This window comes from Seriola aureovittata, chromosome 23 (assembly GCF_021018895.1).
Source record: "Seriola aureovittata isolate HTS-2021-v1 ecotype China chromosome 23, ASM2101889v1, whole genome shotgun sequence".
Classification (NCBI taxonomy): domain Eukaryota; kingdom Metazoa; phylum Chordata; class Actinopteri; order Carangiformes; family Carangidae; genus Seriola; species Seriola aureovittata.
The window spans coordinates 8,024,052-8,046,337 of NC_079386.1; the positions used below are offsets into that span (position 1 = coordinate 8,024,052).

The following is a 22,286-nucleotide window of genomic DNA, read 5'->3' on the forward strand; positions in this document are numbered from 1 at the left end:
AATATGCTTCCATGTTTATATTCCATGAAACCCACCCACACCCAACAAACACTATAGAAGTAGGCCTACACACACATGGCTCCCATTGAATATCCATGATTATATTTCCCCACATGACAATATGCAGTGGGTCGCCTTTTTGACAGAATAACTGTTCATTTTGTGTCTTACATTACTCTGGGGTGTTATTTAAACTTTACTTAAGGATTGCAGGCAGCTCAACTACAACCTGTCTGAACATGCCCAGCACAGATTCACGTGAAGTGTGCGCGGGCGGAGCACGGGAGGGAGTGGCGCTACACGAGAGACTTGTGTCGAGCTGCTTTTCCGGGTTGTTGCTGAGAGTACAGAGCCGGGGGTGCTGCTGTGTGAGCGCGGTGGAGTAGCTATTATTGTTCAGCATAGCTACTGCTTTATAGACAGCAACAGCGAACCTGAATGAAGTGTGAAGTTTGGAAAGACAGATCCTCCATACTCGCAGGAGACATCTTATAGGCTACTCTTGAAGTATAGATTGTGTAAGTCATTACTTTTTCTAACTTTCTAAGTCTAAAGAGTTAAACTCAAGTTCAGTGCTAGCTAGTTGCAATTATTATTAGTATTAGGGCATTAAGGACCACAACCTAAAGATGTGGTGGCGTCAGACGCCACGGATATTTCTGACTTATAAAATACATCCATTGTGGATGTCAGCATGTTGATTTTAACCTTTATTGGTTAAAGGTATATATCAGCAGATGCAAAGGTTGTGGTGTCTTTATTTGTGGTTTTAAGTCTGTGGACATAGTGTAGTCTACCACTTGTTGAGCGTTTTGGACATGTTAAATGCTGAATCAGCCTGCAGCCTTCAGGAAACCTTCACCAGAAGTGTGGCCCCACTGGCAAGACTGGTCTGACAGTGTGGCCATGATGTTGACAAGAACAGAAAAGTTCATTCATTAAAGATGTTTTTTAAATGTTGTGTGTGGTGGGTTTTTAGATTTTAGAAGTAAAGATGATACAAACATTGAATCCTTAGCATTAATTAGAAACATGAGCATTTAGGACCACACAGAGTTTCTTACATTGAGAATTGACATTAGGCCTTTTACATTACAGAAACAGAAACTAGATTAGAGCTCAAGCAATACTTGAGCAATACCGATACTGACGTTTAAGGGTTGAAAAAAATGGTATCAGGGTATCAGTGCTATAAAATTAACAAACTATGTAATAAATGTTTTGGCACTACTTGTGTATTAATTAGAACAACATTCTTACAAACCAGCAATTGTTATCAACAGGTTCATCAACTCAAAAACTGTGACCAAAAGAGAAAAAAAAAATCAAGCATACAATCACTTGTACTCACTTTATTAATGACTTTTCAGCCCTTAGACCATCATCAGATTAAAATTGTGAAGACTAACATTACCAAATATCATATCCAGTATATATAAACATAACCTGGGTATTTCTCTACTGTCATTTCCTGTTAATTATAAGCAGACACAGAATATCTTAATTTATCAAGATAAATGTAAATTAACAATATTTAATGTATTTTCAGTGCATGGAATATATATTCATGAAAGACCAAAATACTACTTCCTGATTAGTGACATAGAATTCCTTGTCTGATATAATCAAACTCATGAATGGTGGTCATATATTTTGGTCTGACTGATAGTCTGAAGTTTTGTTTGGCATCAAATAACTAACAGAAATCTTATGTTTTTGTCTTCTCATAGATACTCTGAAGCAATGAATTGAATATCATCCTACACTTACAAATGGAAGTCACATCACAACAAGCACCTATATTGCAATGCATATGTGACAACAACCTGCAGGAGCTCGAGAATTTACTTAAAAACCATGACATAAATGAAGTTTATCAAGAGTCGGATGATTGTATAACCCCACTGATTGCTGCTGTTGTAAATCACAAGGAAGATATTTGTGCTTTCCTACTGAAAGAGGGTGCAGATCCAAACAAGGTGTCAGGAAATAACTTGACACCTTTGCATTATGTCTCATTGTCTAAAGCTCCACTTGCTTTTGTGAAAAAGCTGCTAGAAGCAAAAGCTGATCCAAATGGATGCGCTCCCCAGCAATTGACACCACTGCAAACTGCCGCCATCCATGATAGGAAAGATGTCATGAAAGAGCTCCTATCTGTTGGTGCATTGCTAACATTGTTACCTGCAGAACCTGAACATATTAATCACAATGAAAAAATAGTTCAGATGATTGGTAACATTCCATCAGAAGTAGATAATTTGTGCTCCAAGCTAAAAGATTTTTTGCTTGTAGAAAAAGCTGCCCGAGAGAAAAGATCTGACGAAGTGTTCAGAAATTTTGACAGTTGCTTGCTACAGGAGCATCCTCAAACCCATCTGACCGTGATTGAAACGCTTTTTGATGTACAACGGCCAGATGGTAAAAAATACTGCCATCTTAGTATCAAATGGTTGAAGGACACAGGAAGTTTCAACCTCTACATTACAGGGGCAGTGCGTCGCTTTCCAACCATTCTCCAGCGAAATGTGTGTCAGGCAATTGATACTTTACATGCAGTTTTCTTCACAATGAAGGAGATACCAAATGAGCAAGCACTAGCTATAATCCCCAAACTGCTGCAACGGCTTTACGCAGAAGAAAGACCTGATATTTGGCAAGCTGTTCAGCAAACACTATATGTGATAACACAGAAAACAAAAGGCACAAATGAATGGGATCGCAGTTTTATTGAGGAGTTATGCAACACAATTGCTCCCTTTGTGAAGGATCAACACTCCTCTGACATTAGAGTCTACACATATGGCATATATGCAAACTTGCTCTCAGTTGAACATGCTGTTAACATCTTAACAACAGTGGGGATAACTTCAGTGCCTGAGGACATACTGACATCTGCAGATATGAAAATGAATGACAAGCTGAAAGAAGCGCTCAGACGATTGAAAAATCATTTCAGCCATCCAGATGGGGAATGTGAGGATGGTACAGCCTCACCTGAAGCCAAGAAAAAGGAGATGTCAGAAAAGCATGAAGACCCAAATGATCAAGTTTCTAGTACTTCATCTGATCCAGCAGCAGTTCTTGTTGTGGAATCAACTTCAAATGTAATGCCATCTCACTCGAACCCCAGTAAACCACTAGTGACACAAAAATGGCTACAAATCAGCAATAGATGGAGGGAGAAACTAGAGAAGCTTGTGAGCACTGATGAAACTAAAATCACCAGAATTAAGAGCATCATTTATGTAAATGATGCAGAATTGCGCATAGCAAAGGGAAGTGATGGTACTGAAGTCTTCTTGGGGCTGAGAGATGATGGCACTGAAGTTGCAATCAAGAAAATGTCTAAAAGCAACTATCAAGTTCTGATGAATGAGGAAGGATTTCTACGACTTCCAGAGCTCGATGATCCTTTTATTGTACGATACATTGACTTTGCGGAGGATGAGCACTTTGGATATCTTTGTCTTCAACTCTGTGAATACACTTTGGAAGAATATATCAGAAAAACTCATGACAGTGAGCTGATAAAGAAACTTGTCAGGGAAGTTCTCGAAAGTTTAAGTGTGCTTCATTGTCAAAATCCTCCAATTCTTCACCGGGATCTCAAACCACAAAATGTTTTGATTGGTAAAACAAGTGAAAAATTTAAAAAGAAAAGTAGAAAAGTATACATAAATAGTAGAATTTCTGTTGTTCAATGTTGTTTACTGATTTATCTATCTACACCATTTATCTTGCAGCTGTGACCAGAAGGGCAAAATTAGCTGATTTTGGCATAAGTAGACGTTTACCCACAGACCAAACAACTTATTACACAGCCAGCGCAGGAACAAGAGGCTGGATGGCCAAGGAGACTTTAAAAGAAGACAGTGATGTAGGATACAAGCCGAGCACAGATATACAGGTAAACTTTTCTGTTGTACAAATTTTCTAGGTGATTAAGTGAAAAAGTACTCATTAATTAAACTTGTATACTAACTTTTAAGGTGGCAGGGATGCTGATTTATTATATCCTCTCGGGAGGACACCATCCGTTTGGTGCTAAACCCTATGAGTATGAGTACAACATTCATGAAGGAAAGTACACTTTGGACCATGTTCAAGACATTGTGGCAAAGGATCTCATTGAGTGGATGATCCATGAAGAACCAAAGAACAGACCTAAAGTGGAACAATGCTTGAGTCATCCCTTCTTCAGGACCAGTCAATGGTAGAATCTCTCTTGTCATATCAGTTAACTCAGATTAATTCAACTGATTTGCTATTGTTTTATTGCTTGGAGTTTGTATAGCATTAACAAGACTTAAAAGTCCATATATTCATGCTAGTGGTTATCATCTTAGTTTAGCATGTTACCATGCTAATATTGTTGGAGCATGCCAGTACTACAATTTTTTTTTATCCCTATGACAAAAAGGTTTAAGTTTTTTGTATTTTGTCAAGCATGCACACTAAATGTACAATCATTTTTCAGGAAAGTCAATTACTTGAGAAATGTTGGAAAGATGGACGAGGTGGCAAACTGTCGAAATGGTGACCCAGAATTAATTTCTTCAATGGAAAAATTTTGTGGGGGTGTATCCTACAATCATTGGAAAATGAAGGTGATTGCAACTTCATTGAATTATGTATTCTTTATTTGGAACACCAGATCATTTAATTTTATCACTCAGTATAATTGTGAATAATATTTGTTGTTATAGTTTCCAGCAGAGTTGGTCCAGAAGATGGACAGCAAGAAAAAACCTTACCCTGAACACATATTGGGATTACTTCGCTTCATACGGAACCTCGATGCGCACTAGTAAGTTAAACTGAGTAAAAAATGGTGTAAGGCCTTAAAAGGTCACACAGGAATAAACTTATTCTCAACACCAAAACACATGCTCTACTTGCTCACTTATAAAAATGCAATGATACTGAGTTTTTTAATTGCAATAAAAAACTGTCTGAGGCACCACGGCTCCATTCACCTTCATTGTATTGGAGGTACAAAAGTGATAAAATAAGTCCTGAAAATTTTGACATTTTGTTATAGTCCTAGTCTTTGGAACATTGAGGATTTCAAGAATCCAAGCAAAGATTTGTTTCAAATGATGTATTTCAAGTTTTCCCCACTATTTTACTGATTTGTTGGTATGAGTTTAATCCCCTCTCCTTTTACATCCCTGACTTACATGACACCTATCTTCATAGCCCCATAACTTGTTGCTTCCTTTACTTTGTTCTCTTTTTGTTGTTGCTGTTATAACAATTATTACTAAAAATAATAACACAAAAACTTTGCTCTAATCTGTTTTTTAACAGCAATTTCTGGATATTTTTGCCTTTTCAGGGCCCTAAAATTCTTAAAAGATGAAAAAAATCACTGGTTAAATGTCACAACCAGTAGACATGCAACTTAAGATAAGGGATTGCAAGTAGATACTGCTTCTTTTGAAGGGGCCACAAGCAAAACGTTTTGGAACTGCTGGTGTACTATAGGTGACTGTCATGTATTTTCTTTGTAATATAATTTTATTTCTCTGTTTGCAGTTTTAAGGATGCAGGCAAAGTGGATTTGATTTCACTGTTTCCGGATCTCTTTGGATGTGTTTATACATTCTGCAAAAGCCAAGGGTGGAATTCAGAGAGTCCCCTGAAGGAATTGTTCACAGAAGAAGGGACGAGAGACCCCACCAATGATGTAATGCCTCTCACAAACCATGAGGAACATCTCAGTCTTCCAGTTCAAGAATCTCAAAAAAGTTTTACTGAGTCAACTGCAAATTGACACTAGGCTCATCACTGCAGCCTTTCAACCTAGCACGGTATTTACTAAGTGGATGTGTGGATTGGATGAACTGTGGCTAAATGCAGCAAGACCAGATGCTGGGCGCTTGTGCTGCAGATTTTACACTTGCACATTTTTTTCATTGATCTGAAGATACAAAGTACACTATAAAGGTAAAACGTAGATCTGCAAGCTTCTGGATAATGAGAGAAATCTGGTCCACTTGCAGACTGCTTAACTTCACTGCATAGGTGGATGTAGAGAAAGATTAGAGCATTATTGTTTGCAAGAGAGAACCCCACTATCTTTCTGATTAAAGATGACAATGATCAGGGTTTCCTTAAAAATCCAGTATAAGAAAAGCATTTTGTTTCACAGAGACCCCTGTCTCCTATAACCACACAACCTGCCATTGGTTTCAGATTTGTTTTCAGATGAATCTGTCCTCTTCACAAAACCTATTAAAAAGGCTTGGGAACAATATCTTTAGGTAGTAATTTCTGTGGATACTTGCACCTAAATGTATCCAATCATGTTCTATGAAATTGAGACACCATTAGATTTAAAATAAAGTGATTCCTGTTTGATTAGGATCAATATTTCCATCAAGGCGTCACTGCATGTGTTAAGTATAAGTATTGTAAGAGGTCTCTAGTCCTCAAACTGTGTCTCGAAGTTCAGCTTTGAGGTGTTGCAATGGAACTCATATGTGAACCTCAGGTCCAGAAATCTCAGCAATCTTACCTTGGTCATCAGAATGAGTAGATTGTCATCTTTCACTATGGAAATTCAGCATGGTAATAGACAAGAAATTGATTTGAATCCCTTTGGAACTACGGCATTACCATAATGATGATTGTCTGAACTTACTGCTGGGACTTCTCCTTTCTACATTTTATGTAGTTGACCACTGGCTTTGAGAGCTTGGTCAAAGTACCTGTAGATTTTAGTTTATCCTTTTTTCTTGTTGATCATGCTGTGTGTATCTGATAGGAGTGAGTGTAAATTAAAATGGCTACTTTTTTATTTACTGGGCCACAAGAGAGCTATTCCATTTCTCTTTTTTACTCACACCTTACAAATGAGCTTCCATTTTTTTTCCATGTGTGTATGCCAAAGATTTAATGATGTACTCTGTGGTGGTATAACTGAATTTTTTCTTTAATAATTTTTTTTATTACTGTAGTTTTAGCATAGTGATAATATATTTTTTGACAAAAAAAATGAATTTTTGTTGTGAATTGTTTTCTCAGTTTTAGAGAAATTAAGGTAAATTAAGCATTAATGTACTTGTGTTCCAGCAAAAGTGTCTCACTCAACCATTCAACCATCATGTTTTCATGTAGACAACTTTAAGCGACTTTTTCTTGTAAATTCTTGTAAGATTTTATACTTTACCATTATACCTATAAGGAGCTATTCTACTTTTATTTTGCATTTTCCTGATGGATGCAGTAGCTGTATATGATGAACTCTAAAGTATCAAATCCTATGTTGGTTCTTTCACAAACAGAGCTTGACAAGTTGTATTTTGAGTCATTTTGTTTCTTGATATTTTGTCGATTATCTCATGGCACTAAAGATTACGAAAGGAATAGAGTGTGGTTATTCATTCATAATTACACTGATGAGCTTCATTAACATTTTTTAATAGAAGATCATTTTTTGCAAATGTGAAAAACTTAATGAAAGATGCAGATGTTATTCTCCATATCTTCTAAACATTTAAACTTGACTATTTAAATATGTAAAAATATTATATTTCGTCATGTTTGTGTTATGGTTATGGCACAGTATCAGTAAAAGATCATTTCTCCCCTCTCAAATCACTTAATATACTGTTAATAAGTTGTATAAAAAGGGCGATTTGATGCTGAACTTAGTCATATTAAAGAGTTAAATGTAAACATCATATTTCTATATTAATTGTAGGCCATTTTCATTAAATGTTTGGCCTCTTCAAAATATGCTGACATTTTTAACAGGGACTGGCCCTGTGCTTTTATTGTGAAGGAAACTTCCATTTTTGTTCCGCTATTGCTGATTCCTATGCTGCCCCAGTGCTTTATTTTCAAATAGTGTAACTTATCCAGTGTTTCATATTGAAATGGTTTTAAATTTACACAAAATTATTGCTCAAAACTCGCTTTCTTAAACAATTATTTTATTTTTATTCGTGTACCGGAAGTTTTTTTTTTCTGATCTCATCGCGCGCGACTTGACAGGAGAGCCACCAAAAGTGACGTTGCAGGATAAACAAACGGAGTAGCTGTAGGCGAGGCAGTTCGAACAGAGGCTGAGAGGCAGCCTGTGTCTTGACATTGTGTATAATATTTTGGATAATGCAGCCTTCTAAGAGGAGTGAGAGTGACTGGCAGGGGCTCGTCAGCGAGGTAAGTGAGCGCCGAATACCGTGAAAAGCTGCTGCAGAGACGGGCTATTGTGGACGCTTCCCTGCTCCATATGGAACGAGCTTCAGTCTATTGGCTTAATACACAGGAGCTGTTAAACATCTCATAGCAAACTCAACTTTTCCGTCTTTAGCTACATAGGCTCCTTATGGATGGGTTAAGCTAACATGCTACACTGTCAGGCCGATAGCAACCGACCCCAGTAACGCTCCTGCCCACCTCTTAAACACACATAGTGATATAGACCAGATACATCACCCACCTGTGGGACCACATTTACTTCTTAACATACGACTGCTATGAACATATGAATAGTTGTAAATATATTATTTGGCGGTTAAAACGTAAATAAGCCCATAAATTGACTGTATGAAGCATTATATAGCCTACCGCCAAAATGCATTCATGGAAAAAAAGAAAACAGCTTTTAGATAACTCAGCTGTGATTCTCAATATGAATTAAATTGCTGTAATCAGTTGCACTCTAAATTCAAGAAACATTAATGCTGAGTGACCCACCATACCTGGTCAGGTAGGGATAATATATTTGAATCATTATTGAAAAACTGAATGAGTAAATCAGATATTCAGAGATTCTTGCTGCTTTGAGGGACTGTTTATTCAACTGTGGATAAGAAGGAGCTTCCACCCTGTAAGTGGAGGACATGACTGATATTCTAATGATGAAAACAACTGTTCTTTCTTAAATTTGGATGACGCTTTATGGCTCTATCACAAAGCATAACAAGTCAGTAGAGCTGAAACGGGTCGAATTGATTAGTTGATCAGAAATTAGTTGGCAACTACTTTCATAATCGGATTGCTTTGGTAATTTTTCAAAAGAATTTTTGCTTTCATTGTTTTAAGTCATATTAAACTCAATATATTTAGGTTTTGGACTGTTGGTCACAGAAAACAAGCAATGTGATGACATGACCTTGGGGTTCTGAAAACTGTAATGACTTTTTCTCTATTTTCTGACATTTTAGAAAATGAGAATATAATTGTCAGATTAATTTACAATTAGATTAATCATTAGATGCAGCTTTACATAAAGGAATAGCATGATTGAGGTGCAAACCATACTACAAACTTTACTACACACTGCTATATTCACCTCTGTGAAAGCAGGTAGTGTTTAATTTGGTTATGAGCTGGTCTGACAGCTATCAAGGTTTACTCTCTCCCTTCTGCTGTGTCTTATCTGCACTTTAAACACTTGGTTCCAGTATGTGTTTTTCCACCTGTGGGGAACTGGTCTGGGTTGGTGTCATGTGTGCAGTCAAGTAATTTGACCATTTCCATCTCACAGTAGAGACTGTAGGAAATTATAAAGCCAAATTAACACATACAGCTACAATTAACCGTATCCATTATAATGTAAGTGATAATATCTCTGCTCTCTGTTCTGTCCTTGTGTATGGGGTGTGTGATAGTTCCTGGTGTGTAAACGTAAACTGGAGAGTAAGAAAGAGGCCCTGCTCATTCTGTCTAAAGAGCTGGATACCTGTCAGCAGGAAAGAGACCAGTACAAGCTGATGGCCAACCAGCTGAGGGAGCGTCACCAGGGACTCAAGAAGAAGTACAGGGAACTCATTGTGAGTGATGTTTATTTGTCCATGTTCAACCAGCTGATGAAGACAAATGGATGCATAATGAAATATTTTGTATATAGTTGTATCTGATGATAAAGCTTATTCTAGTCATATAATTCTCTTCATGTTTCAGGATGGTGATCCGTCTTTGCCGCCAGAAAAACGCAATCAAGTAAGTTGCTGTTTTCTTACTTGCATTAGTGCTAAAAATACTTGCCTTCGTTATGTTGCAGTGTAAATTCTATGGTGTGCTTAAATCAAGTGGTTCTGTGACCAGAGGCCACATTAAATACAGGATCACAATGGACAAACAACCTCATAATACTAAACAAACACAGATCACATGCTGACTTAGTGACACCGAATAGGTCAACTTTTCCATGTAGACTTTTCCATCTAGTCATTTATGACATTTCACAATAAATACTTGCTCACAAAGGTTCAAGACACACACTTGACCACATCATTTTTGTTAGGAGAAATGTCGGGGTGGATTTGTCTTGTAGGACTCCTGTATGACCACAGTTGAAGAGTTGACTGTGGAATAAAATTAGAAAAAGGACTGTTGCTTTTTAGAGGACAAACAAGTAAACATCAGCGTTATGAAAAGGATAATGCCGACATGCACACTACTTTGCTTTTGTACACAGTAAATAATGTGACTGGTTGTAGAAATTTAGGAATAGACTGAGAGGGTTTTCTGGTTCTGATAGTGATTATTGATTAGAATTCTGTTTTCATATAGCATATATATCGGCCAATTTATTATGTGAAGCACTGTATTTTTGTATTCGTTTTGTTAAGATTTCACATGTTCAGTGTGCCATCTGTGAAAGTTGTGAAGCGAGTTGTGACTGCTCTCAGTGTAATAAATAAAAGGGAGAAATCTGCCATTGCCAAGAAATAATTTGGTGTAATTTTTGCTCAGTCTGATGCTCTATCTTTGTCTTTGCACTCTGTTGATCCTGAAAATATATTTACTCCTATGGGCTCAATGTGTTTGATGAAGCACAATTGTTCCTGCATGTTAACAGTTGCTCCTGTGTATGTTATTTCTCTGAGCTGAAGAAGAGAGATTTAGCCTGATTGAATGTCTTTTTTTTTTTTCTTTTGGTGTGTTTGCACACTCTCTATGATGGATCCAGAGGCCTGTCTCCAGCTGTGTTTTGACCATGTAGTTTATATCTTCCTCCTTTTCTGTCCGTTCGTGTTTCTTCTCCTCAGGTGAACCTGGCTCAGCTGTTGAGAGACTCGAGGGAGCGAGTGAAACAGCTCGCTGAGGAGGTGAAGGAGCTGACTCAGAGGCTTGCGGAGGCCCAGGGGGATAACAAGGTGAGGTTACCGGTGGCACCACACACATAAACGTACATCCAGTTTAAATACCACTCAATTCACCTGACCCCTCACTTAGTCTAGTGCCTGTATAAATGTGTTTGAGAGAGGCAGTGAATTTAACACTTTTTATTTCTACAGCTCCTAAGAATGACCATTACTCGACAGAGGCTGGGAGATGAGGAGGTGGGGGTGCGCCACTTCCCTGCCCATGAGCGTGAGGATCTGGTTCGCCAGCTAGAGAGAGCGGGACTACAGGTTTATACATTTCTCTCTCTCTCTCTTTTTTTTATTATTTTTAATTTTTATTTAATTTTTTTTACAAAATTGTCATCCAAAACCAAGGAAACCATATGAAACCTTGATGACTTTGTGTCACATTCACATATTTTCAGTGCAAGCCTAAACTTGCTATAACTGCTATAACTTGTGAACAGTTTTAAACAGATAATAAGCCAGGACTGGCTGCCACTAGTATCAATACGAGAATTACGAGATTTCTCGTAATGTTTATTGACATTAAGAACAAATTTATGTTGTCAGCTTCCCGACTACAATAAAAGATGCAAGTTAAAGAGAGAGAGAGCGTGACTTATAATGACTATGTTGCGACTCCTCAGACTTGCAGAATTGCTACCGTTGTCTCTTAATCCACTACTGGACTAATTTTGACTAATGTGAAAAAATGATTTTTAGTTTTTTATTTTCTACCTAGTTTTCTGAATTAAGTTCCTGTGGCTCCGTAGTTCCTGGAACTATTTGGTCAAAAAGAGACTAATGATACAGAGAGAAATCCATCATAGATTTCTTAAACAAAAGCAGCTTCAGTAGTTCATTATACAGTTCATTCACATTCTGCGTTGTGCGTCAGGGACATTCCTCTTTTTTCCTCGGTTGGAAATACTCTAACCCCACCACTACGGTCATTCTCTTCTCTTACAAACACAGTGCTGTACGTACTGCCTTTATGAGGCTCATAATGTTTGCTTTTTTTGAGACTGTGGTGGTGTGGTATTGGATTGTGTTATATTGATGAAACAATACTTTCCCCTCCTTTAAACCTGCTGTTGAGGTGTACTTGAGCAAGGCACATGATTTCTCTCTGCTCTAGTGGAGCCACTCAGTTGAAAACAGTTGGGAGCTTCTAAGTTGCTGAATGCGGAAAACAGCGTGTGCACTCTCAGCAAACTCTATTTATGTAAACAAAACTTTGAAACATCTGTCACCTAAACCTTTCAACGACTTCTCTTACAAGCACTTTTTACCTGATTGCCTTTTTCTAGATGGAGGACATGGAGCACAACATGAAGGCTCTGACAGACGAGCTGCAGGACGTGAAGGCGGAGCGCAGTGTGTTCAGGGAGAAGGCCGATCGACTCAACATGGAGCTCAACCACATCTTGGGCAACCGCGAGGCTCGCATTATTGATGTGGACGCACTCTGCATGGAAAACAGGTGAGTGGGACACAGAGGTAGATATGTAGAAGACAGAACCACTGTTGTTAGTCTCATTATTTCAAGCCTGATCCCCTTGTAGTTCTCCATCTCTCCAGCTTCTAGAGAAACCATGTGTGTTCTATGAGCTGCAGAGTGAAAGCATAACCAGAGTATAAAACTATATAGAAATTTCATAACTGTTTTTTTTTTTCATCTTTCAACAGTTTTCCATGTTTCATATTCAAAATATTGATGATTCTTTGATCTTCATCTTAAAACAAGTAGTATCTGTTATGTTTTGCATGTAATCTGCATTCTCATCTCATCAATCATGTCGTATGTGTTTTGACTCTTCTGATCTTAATCGTTGTTACTGTAGGTATTTGCATGAGCGTTTCAGCCAACTGCAAGAGGAGGTGAATCTGCTAAAATCAAACATCATGAAGTACAAGGTACAGATGGCACGTCTCTATTAAAATGTAAAAGTAAAATTTAATTATTTTTTTTCTAGGCTTATGAATCCTGAAAAAATCACTAAAATTTGTATTCTCATGCATATGCACTAAGAGTAAAAGAGGTTGCTTTTATTTAAAATGTTCATCAAACATGGCAGGGCCAGCTTTATTCTTCGTTTTCCCCTCCCCACAGACAGCTCTTGAGAGGAGGAAAAACTCCAGCACATATGGGAAATCAAACAACAGTCCCCTCACTGGAGTCCTCTCCGCCAAACAAGGTGAAAACACAAATGGTTCCGCTCGCTTTGAATTCTCTTTCAACTCAACATAGATAGATGCCAGAGCAGAGGATCTGAAAACTGTACAAAATGTTTTCCATCACCTCTGTTTTAGAGCATGTCGGTTAGTTTTTGATCAGATAAACTCTGCAACTGATTCTTCCGTCAGTTTAACAAATCACTGTCTTAAAACACCTTTGTTTCTAGCCGTAAATCATTGCATTATTTAATGAAACTTTTTTTTTTGCCGATCCTTCAAGCCACCGCCCGGGCACCAGCTGGGTTACTAATTGTATTCTGAGTGGTAGAGAGCACCACTGGCAGGGAAATGAGCCTGCCATGATGACTGACAGTTGCTGGCAGAAGCAGCACAGTGGGCTCTGGAGTTAAAGTTAGGAGTGTCACCTAGTAGACAGCTGTTTCTAACTCTCTGTCTTGCTCTTGTCATGCTGTTTTCCCCGTCTCTTGCTATATCACCCTGTTCTTTCTTTTATGTATTTTTAAAAATTTTGTGAAAGTTTTATTGGTGCATTATTGGCAGACTGTAAGTTATTATCCAATAGCGTGAGGCCATGTTTTCTTCAAACTGGCTTTCTGGCTTCTAATAAAAATAACTCCTCTTCTCCCTCCATTCCCTTCCCATCTCTCTTTCTTTTATCTGCTTCACCCATATTTTTCTTCTGCCCACTCTTTCCCCTCTCTGTTTTAGTCCAGGAGATGCTCCTGGAAGAGAAAGGCTGCAGCCTGCCAGCCACACCTCAGTCCATCTCCGACCTCAAGTCCCTGGCCACAGCTCTGCTGGAGACCATCCATGAGAAGAATCTGGTCATCCAGCACCAGAGGCACACCAACAGGTACTGACAAGCCACATGATAATGATGTTGGAGGAACCCTCACCTGCTCCTCCGCCGACTGCATAAAGCACCGTTTCATAAGGGTCAGCCTTTGAATTCAACAACCATACACACTTACGATGTTTGCCTACCTGTTCTAAGAATCCTCCTCCACCTCCAAGGCAAACACTCAACACGCACACACTATTCATCAGTCCCAAGCGATCCTGACCCTTTCTACTTGGTCTGCAGGATCCTCGGAAACAGAGTTGCAGATTTGGAAAGAAAGCTGAAGACCTTGGAGGTTTCAGGACTGTGGAGCCTTCCAGGTGGGTCTCAAGTCCAAGTGTTAAAGCTTCCATCAAAAAAAACAAAACACATTGTAGTCTCCTTATTGAAATCTTGAAACGATCTCGCCATAATTCAATATAACATTGAGCTCAATCCAGTTATTAATCAATTACAGAGTAATAACAATAATTTTACTGTCGTTCAGTATGAAAGTATGAAACAAACAACTGGTGATTCATTTCAGTGCATGCTTTCTTAATGAGCTGTATTTTAGCAATGCAGCAATTTGTGATGGATACAAATTACTGTGGTTTGTGTATAAAATGATCATGCTCGTCTATCACCTTGCAATCATGTAGACTTTTTAATTTTTGTAATCCAGCTAGTAAACTGGGTTTCAAGAATATGGAAATACAGCAAAATCAAAGAAAATTGTAGCCGTGGTTTGTAATGAAATGACTGTCAAGGTGATAAATAAGTAATGCATCAGTCTCAATCTCTGTGTGTAAGCACTCTTAGAGAGACTCTTTTTCAATATTCCTGCATAGAGAAGAAGAACCTGCAATCATACCACACCATTAGCAAACAGAACTGTGTGTGTGTGTGTGTGTGTGTGTGTGTGTGTGAGAGAGAGAGATTTTGCATACCCTAAATGTAAAAAAACAAAAAACAAACTTGGCATTATTTGATGGTAAACTGTGCCACAATTTCTGTCCCTTTTTATAATTAATATTTTGTTATAAAAATTGTAGAAGAAAATGTTTTTTTAACACTTACAAATACAAATACGTTGCTCGTGATTAATAACCCAAGGATGGTTTATCTAATTGTTGTAGCCAGCCAGCTGGTTGTACATGTATTTCACTTCTTCTCTTTTTAATCTAAATACATTAATGAGGTTTTTATGTTCATAACAGTGTGTCTTTCTCTCCTCTTTCGCCGCGTCTCAGGCTTGACCTACCGTGTATCTGTGGGAATTGGGAGTATGTATTCCTTCTGCCCCACTTAGCCCATCCATGCCCTCCGCTATGTCATGCCAGGACAAATCTGGGCAGACGCCCAGAAAGCATGTCACCTCATGCCCACCGTTTGCAATGTGTCGACTCCATTGACCACCCGCTCATGTGTTCGCTCATGACACCACTGAATGAGCCAGGCTACCTGAATATCTCACACTGGCTCTTTTGGTCCAGTGGATCTGTCTTAAATTTTATGCCCAGAGGGAAAAAAAGATAATTTTTCTAAAATTGGGGTTGGGAATGTTTTAAGGGCAGGGGAGACCTTTTTAAAGCAGCACGCTACTGTTTTGTTTGCACATTTTAAAATGCATTCGGATTCTCACCGGCAAGAATTTGAATCAAAAATCAAAATACAAATAGATTGAAGGCTGTCATAGAATAGAATGATATCTGTTGCAGACTGTCAGAGAAAAAAAAAATGGTTTTGATAAGCAGAAAGTTTTCTTATTTGTCTAGGTATTGTAGACAAACCAATCCAAACGAGTGAGAGGAGAAATAAACAGAGAAATATGCTGTCAAATCTCTTGTATGTGAGACAGTGGAGAAATGCTCCTTTAAATATTGGGGCACAATAAAAATCTATGATGCAAATATTAGTATACAAAATCACAATTACATATACAACACCTACTTTGTTTTTTGCACTCACATTCGTGCATTTGTATGGGCCTGTAAAAGAAATACTTTGATGTACACTGTATCTGTAACAGCCTTCATATTTTGCTAAGAGACACGACTGCCAACTGTTCCCCTCCTGTAAACAACCCCCCCACCATCCTCAGGGAAACCAAACTAAAATATAAAAATTGAACACTCTCCTTCCTAATTCAACCAGGAGACAGGATCCGCCAAGAAAACAGTTCCCTCTTGTCCACACTGGAGGGAGATGTTGTGTCGTGTATGAGCCAGAGCGAGAGGGTGGAGGGGCTGCGGCTGGATGGAGGTGCCCTGTCATGAGACCGTCATTCTCACTGCCATAAAACTGACAAGCATCCATTACTGAAAATGATTGCCCACATTACAAACACATTTAGGGGAATGTGCCGTTATTAGGGAATTTGTAGGCGAGGGCCCAGAGTGCCTGACGACCACGCTGTCCACCACAGTTAGGGAGACAGAGATATCGAGAGAGATGTTAGCGTCTGTGGCCTTGATGTGATATGAAGTTGGGCTGATGGATATTAAAGGCAAACAGGATAGGATAAAGGGGCCTTGGCTGCCTACCTGAGGCCCGGAGAACACTAGGGGTGACTACATTGTCTCTCCGGGTGAGAGAGAGCGGAAAACAATAACAATCACATTGACGCAGTGAGTCAGATAAAGTTGTGATTGATAGATCCCTCCAATCCACCCCCTAGTCCACCCCACCCCCAAAGCTGAATGAATGCAAGCTGAAATGTAGCACAGAGTGCATCAGATATCGAAAGGACAGAGGTGGATACTGAACGCATCCGTGTAGCTCGGTTTTGGTTCAGTGACAGACTTTTTCCGGTCTCATCTTTTTGTCTCCATGTTTGTGATGTACAGTTTATGATCTGATATGTTGGGGTGTCATGTCGAGCAGAAAGGTCTGTCATCTTTGCAGGATGGGTGTATACGCATATACAGTATGTTGTATGTGTGTGAAAGGGTTGTGAGGTGGTTAAATGACTGGTCAAGTCACTGGTGCTTCCTGCCTGCTGTGCTGTCAGCCTCTAGGAATTACACTGCTATGCTGAGCCTGGGCCTTGCTCTGCATACCTAATAACCAGCACCGCCTTATTATTGGCTTTAAAAGGCAGTCTGTAGAACTCCCCTTAGGTCCCTCTCTCAAAACTTAAAAACTGGGCTCAGATGCAGTGGCCTAAGCTTAACGCTTCAGGCCAATTATCTGAGCTTAATGAAAGGAATACTTGCCTCTGGACTCTTTTGTCTTTAGACAGCTGTAGCACGATACTACAACATCAAAGAATCTGGCATTTGCTTCAAAAACAAATACAGCTCAGGGCAAAGTCAGAGTTTGGGTAAGGAAATTTCATTATATCGATTATATCATGAACATCACATCACAGACATGTCAATGCCATTTCACAATCACTTGTGTAGAGATTTTTCTTTACAGTTGATACAACTGATAGATATCTGGTTGTATTAAGTCGTTGTGGGCAGTGTTGCAAGTCAAGGAGTACAACTGCTTAATGGCTTTATTTTCAGTAATGTCATGCAACACCTTGATTTTTCAGATTTCATTCATTGGATTTTACTGAATTTTCAGTCAGTTTTCTGTCATTTTATCATTGAAGGGTGAGTTTAGGAAAAACAAGACCTCCATGGTGTCAGCTCTGTGAGACTAGCTAAATGCTAATGTCAGCACACTAGCATGCTCACAGTGCTAACATGGTGATGTTTAACATAATGCTTAAACAAAGATGGTGAATTTAATCTCTAATACAGCTGAGACTTGGGCAAATGCCATTAATTTGCAGGTATCTGATCATAAACCAAAGAACTTATTGAAATTTTGACCCAGGATCAGCAAATCATAATTCATCCTGAGAGTATGCATGAATGTTTTGCCAAATTTCATGGCAATCCATCCATTAGAGGCTAAGACATTTCAGTCAAAATCACAAATGTCAACCTCATGGTTGCGCTAGAGGAAAAGTCCAGGGAACGTCAAAGTCTTTAGAATTCATCCTCTTGGGGCCATGAATGTCTGTAGAAAGTTTCACGGCAATCCATCATATTGTTGAGATATTTCAGTCTGGACTAAAGTGGTGGACTGACAGACAGAGATTGTCATCCCCAGAGCTGTGCTGCTAAAAAAACCTGAACAGGGTTCATTTTAAAAACATGACGATTGAAATCATAGTCTCTGTAGAAGAACAAAAGGAACTGTTCAGTCAACCAACGACTTTGTTGCTTCTCTATTTGTAGAAGCCTCCGAATCCAAACAGCCCCCACCCTGCTTCCTCATTCACTGTTCCCACGTCAGTGTAAACACTGAGCATCCATAACAGTATGGATTGCATTCATAACAATATGGTCTCCGTTCACCATTCATGATTCTCACGCATCGTGTCACCCAGTCATCCATTTTCTCATTCTTCTGTTTGTTTTTGTGCCTCACACTTGGATGGTCAGAGAAACAGGCCGGGTTGTGCCTATTCACAGGGTTTCTCTGAGGCTAATGCTGATGTGCACGCTTACAGATTTACATGCTTCTGTGCGTAGAGTTTTGTGTGTGTATTTGTGGTGTCTGGTTGGTAGTGCACAGTCTCCTATGAGTAGCATATGGTGTCAGCCTAAGAGGCACGCAGCTATCACTAATGAAGACAGATGACAGGGAACTGAAGCCACTTCCTGTAAGCACTGCAATGCATACATGCGTTTGTATGCTATGTGAAAGCACCCACGTTGCAGCATCATACTTGTGCTTGGATGAGTCTTCATGTCACTTTGTCTTTTTATTGTCATTTGGAAGTGAAAGTAATGGCGACTGTATTTTCCGTGGCGGTGGTCTTACAGGGACACGAGACAGTATCGCACTGAATGAAAACCTTCAACCACAGCTTCATCCAACACGTGCCACATCACAGCCAAACATGCAGCCCAGAGTGCAGCCACCCAAAGGTGAGTGTGTAATTGTGTGTAGCTGGCTTCTCCTCCCATTGATAAGAGCACCCACCGCTAACGGCATAAACACTGTAATTAGCCACTACGTGCTAAACGCTCCTTGCTTTCTTCCATGTTTAACCCAAGTCCTTTCCCTTCCCGCCTCCACTCCTCTCTGCTTCTCATTGGTGCAAGCTGCCCAAATGCCATGGCATTTTGGAAATGTGAAGCAAATTCTCGCCCGCTGACATTCAGAAACTTCTGCCATCTTCTCTTTGAAAGGGGATGAGGGGTGGGTGGGGGGGCATAAATATGGATGCCAGTTCAAGTAATGTTGCTTTCTTCCTGCATGTTTTTGCGCGTGTGTGTGTGTGTGTGTGTGTGTGTGTGTGTGTGTGTGTGTGTGTGTGTGTGTGTGTGTGTGTGTGTGTGTGTGTGTGTGTGTGTGTGTGTGTGTGTGTGTGTGTGGGAAAAGGTGGCTGGGACTCTGTGTGCAGTCTTTAACCTTTCTCCCTGCACATCCACAAATATGGGTCAGTAATCACCAAAGTGAGAGCATATTTTGGCAGAAAGAAGCAGAACTAAGCTGTTGCTGTTGCTGAGATGCGGGGCGTCACACTTGTCTTGCGTCCCGTTGTCTGGGGCACTGCTGCTATATTTAGCCTGTTGCCATGGAAGCACTTGAGTCACATAAGTAATTGAAATAACTTTCTACATTGACACAGAGGTATAGCCCCAAAAGAGGAAAGTTTTTCTTATGTTTCCTTCTGCATTTTGAAAAGACAACATGAATGATGAAATGGTAGACGCAGCACATTGCCCTGAGAATCAACAGGCAAAGGGCTTTTTGTACTAAGCTCCTTGTAACAGCATTTTTCTTGCTGCTTATATATTACAATCTTAGGCTATCACCACCATCAATAGAAAACAGAGCGAGCAAAAAGAAAGATGTGCTAAATTAGACATCCTGTTGGTGCATCAGTCTAAGACACGTATATTCTTGTCACCTCCTCTGTCAGCTGTCATAAGGACAAAAATTGCTTGCTGTAATGTTACTGTATGTTACTGCAATGTTAAATGTAACATGTAATGTCCTATATTTTACACGTTTGAGGTGTGAGCCATAAGACGATATATTTGTGGTTTTAAGCAACTCTCAGCTCTAGTAACAACAGGTCAGTGAGCCAGTCAGAAGATGGGCTGCTTTGTTGTGACATCACAAAGTTACAGAAGTCCTGAAAGTTCGTTTCTGAATACAGGCTGTGTGTGTGTCTGTGTGAGTGTTTTAATAGTTTCATAGTGTCAATACAGAACTTAGACCTGCTTTATAATCAAAGAAGACGTGGAAATCTAAATTTCTATTGCTGTTAATATTTACCAAATTGTTACTGGCTGTTTTTAATTGTTTTTAATATTCAGTTTTAAAATACATTATAAACTCTAAAAACTCTGCCATTCAGAAAATTAATCACAACAATTTTGATCATCAGTTTATTGTTTTACCAAATTTTAGCATTAATCATCAAAAAATTCCAAAGATTTGCCTTGATAATATTGTTAATTAAATGCATTTGAGTTTTTGACGATTGTTCATCAATCATAAATTTGAATATGTCAGCTAATGCTCTGGGAAACTGATGTGCATTTTTCAAAGTTTTATGATGTTTCTGATGAACTGAATGATTGAAACAGTTAATCAGAAACATAATCACCATATTTTTAATACAAGATATTATTGTTGGTGTTGTTACAAGCTAATGTAAATTGCAAAACACACATTTGTTTTTTGGTAGGAGGTCACGCTAATGTTGCAAGCTAACAAAAAGCAGAGTCTTATATTTAGAGGAACACAATAGAGCAAAAAGTACTTGTTTTCTGGCGACCACAGATCAAGGGAGCAATTAAAATGACCAGTTGTCTCATCTCCCATCTCCCAGTTGTGTCAGACGACAGGAGCTCACATGAATCACCGTGGGAATGCCACACGGCTGGCAGCGACCTCGGCACAGATGGCGTCAGCAGGGAAGACACACCTGCGCTGCTCAACAGTCTGGAGCCTCTAGCAGGGGTGGATACGAATGGGATTGACAGGAGAGGGGGAGAAATAGTGACCCTGACTGAAGATGGAGCCACCTTAGAGCTGGAGGATGGGCGAAGTCCGGTGGAAGAGGCAGGGCATGAGGTAGAAGGGGTTGAAGATGAAGAACTAGGTTCCACAGTGGAGGAAGGAGAAGAGGCGGCCTTGGCGTTGGATGTGCTGCCCACTGAATCAGACCTTCCATGGCTTCCAATTAAACAAGTCTCTGTCGATCATTCAGAGGTGGGTCATCAGTCATGCGAAACCCAGGACAATGAGTCTAATAATGTACCTGAACATGTAGAAGTCTCTATGTCAATTCCAGAGAACCAGGGCACAGGGGTGTCAAGTACAGGGGAGAGAGCGCAGAGTGACACCTGTCATAGTGACAACCTGGCATGATGTTAAGTCACAGAAAGAAGTTTATTTAAATCCTTATCCGTGTCGTCCTTATTGATGATTGCATTAATCATCCCTAGTTGCATTCTCACAACGTAGCCACCGCTCACCAGCTCTCTGTTCCGCCTGACAGCTCTGTTTTAGTCAATAAAACACAGAGAAAACACTTTCACACTTTCACTTTTCATCCACCGTTGACAGAGCCGGAGGTGCATTTGTATCTAGACAGGCTTGTTACTGCGCAGGAACAGACAATCTTGGAATCAATGGAGTTGCAAACTTCATGCCCTACAGGAAGAATGTAGCTTTGAAAATAACAAATATGGCAGCCTCAACTCCAGGTCCCCATATTCCCTCCTTCTTTTCCCCTGCGATAAGATAATCCCAATTGTTTGCTTCTTTTCCTCTTCCTAAGGGATGCCAATAAGTGTTGAGCGCTGCATTTCTCTCATGGGGGATCCAAATTGGCTCACCAAAACTTGTAATGAATGTGTTGTAGTTGTGTAAATGAATAATATTGATATAAGAGATTCTATTGATGTCTATTCATCTGTACGAGTGAATCTTACCAATCATTCAGTTTTTATTTTGCCTCAGACGTTGATATTCAGATGAGACTACATGTGCCTTATATGTGGAAATATTTAATGATATTTATAAATATAAATGCATAAACCTGCAGTATTGTTTATTGTTATTTTTCTTTCCAGCAAGCGTAATCGAACTGATGCAACTGTAGTAAGTAATGTAGCTTAAAAACAAAAAAAATATCTGATTTGTCTAGT

General features: G+C 39.3%; 2 protein-coding genes across 3 annotated transcripts; both read left to right on the forward strand.

Annotated features, from left to right (window-relative positions):
- Positions 1-355: 355 nt before the first annotated feature.
- On the forward strand, positions 356-7,589 carry LOC130164666 (uncharacterized). The gene is made up of 7 exons (XM_056369546.1): positions 356-518; positions 1,731-3,633; positions 3,747-3,910; positions 3,993-4,216; positions 4,481-4,610; positions 4,710-4,810; positions 5,542-7,589. Exons 2-7 carry the CDS (start codon positions 1,773-1,775, stop codon positions 5,777-5,779), a joined length of 2,718 nt encoding a protein of 905 aa, XP_056225521.1. The 5' UTR covers positions 356-518; positions 1,731-1,772; the 3' UTR covers positions 5,780-7,589.
- Positions 7,590-8,004: 415 nt separating this feature from the next.
- Positions 8,005-22,182, forward strand: ccdc149a (coiled-coil domain containing 149a). Of its 2 annotated transcripts, XM_056369547.1 has the most exons (13): positions 8,005-8,172; positions 9,627-9,788; positions 9,919-9,957; positions 11,010-11,117; positions 11,259-11,375; positions 12,401-12,573; positions 12,935-13,007; positions 13,204-13,288; positions 13,998-14,142; positions 14,374-14,450; positions 15,363-15,395; positions 18,939-19,043; positions 20,963-22,182. In XM_056369547.1, exons 1-13 carry the CDS (start codon positions 8,122-8,124, stop codon positions 21,502-21,504), a joined length of 1,710 nt encoding a protein of 569 aa, XP_056225522.1. In that variant the 5' UTR covers positions 8,005-8,121; the 3' UTR covers positions 21,505-22,182. The 2 variants fall into 2 exon arrangements, with proteins under 2 accessions (XP_056225522.1, XP_056225523.1); XM_056369548.1 differs by lacking the exon at positions 15,363-15,395.
- The last annotated feature ends 104 nt before the right edge of the window (positions 22,183-22,286 follow it).

Bases quoted from the DNA above. Each gene is read 5' to 3' on its own strand.
- LOC130164666 (XM_056369546.1), top strand. From the start codon at position 1,773: ATGGAAGTCACATCACAACAAGCACCTATATTGCAATGCATATGTGAC. The intron at 3,911-3,992 runs GTAAACTTTTCT...CTAACTTTTAAG, and splicing joins AGCCGAGCACAGATATACAG to GTGGCAGGGATGCTGATTTA. The intron at 4,811-5,541 runs GTAAGTTAAACT...CTCTGTTTGCAG, and splicing joins CGGAACCTCGATGCGCACTA to TTTTAAGGATGCAGGCAAAG.
- ccdc149a (XM_056369547.1), top strand. From the start codon at position 8,122: ATGCAGCCTTCTAAGAGGAGTGAGAGTGACTGGCAGGGGCTCGTCAGC. The intron at 9,789-9,918 runs GTGAGTGATGTT...TTCATGTTTCAG, and splicing joins AGAAGTACAGGGAACTCATT to GATGGTGATCCGTCTTTGCC. The intron at 14,143-14,373 runs GTACTGACAAGC...CTTGGTCTGCAG, and splicing joins CACCAGAGGCACACCAACAG to GATCCTCGGAAACAGAGTTG.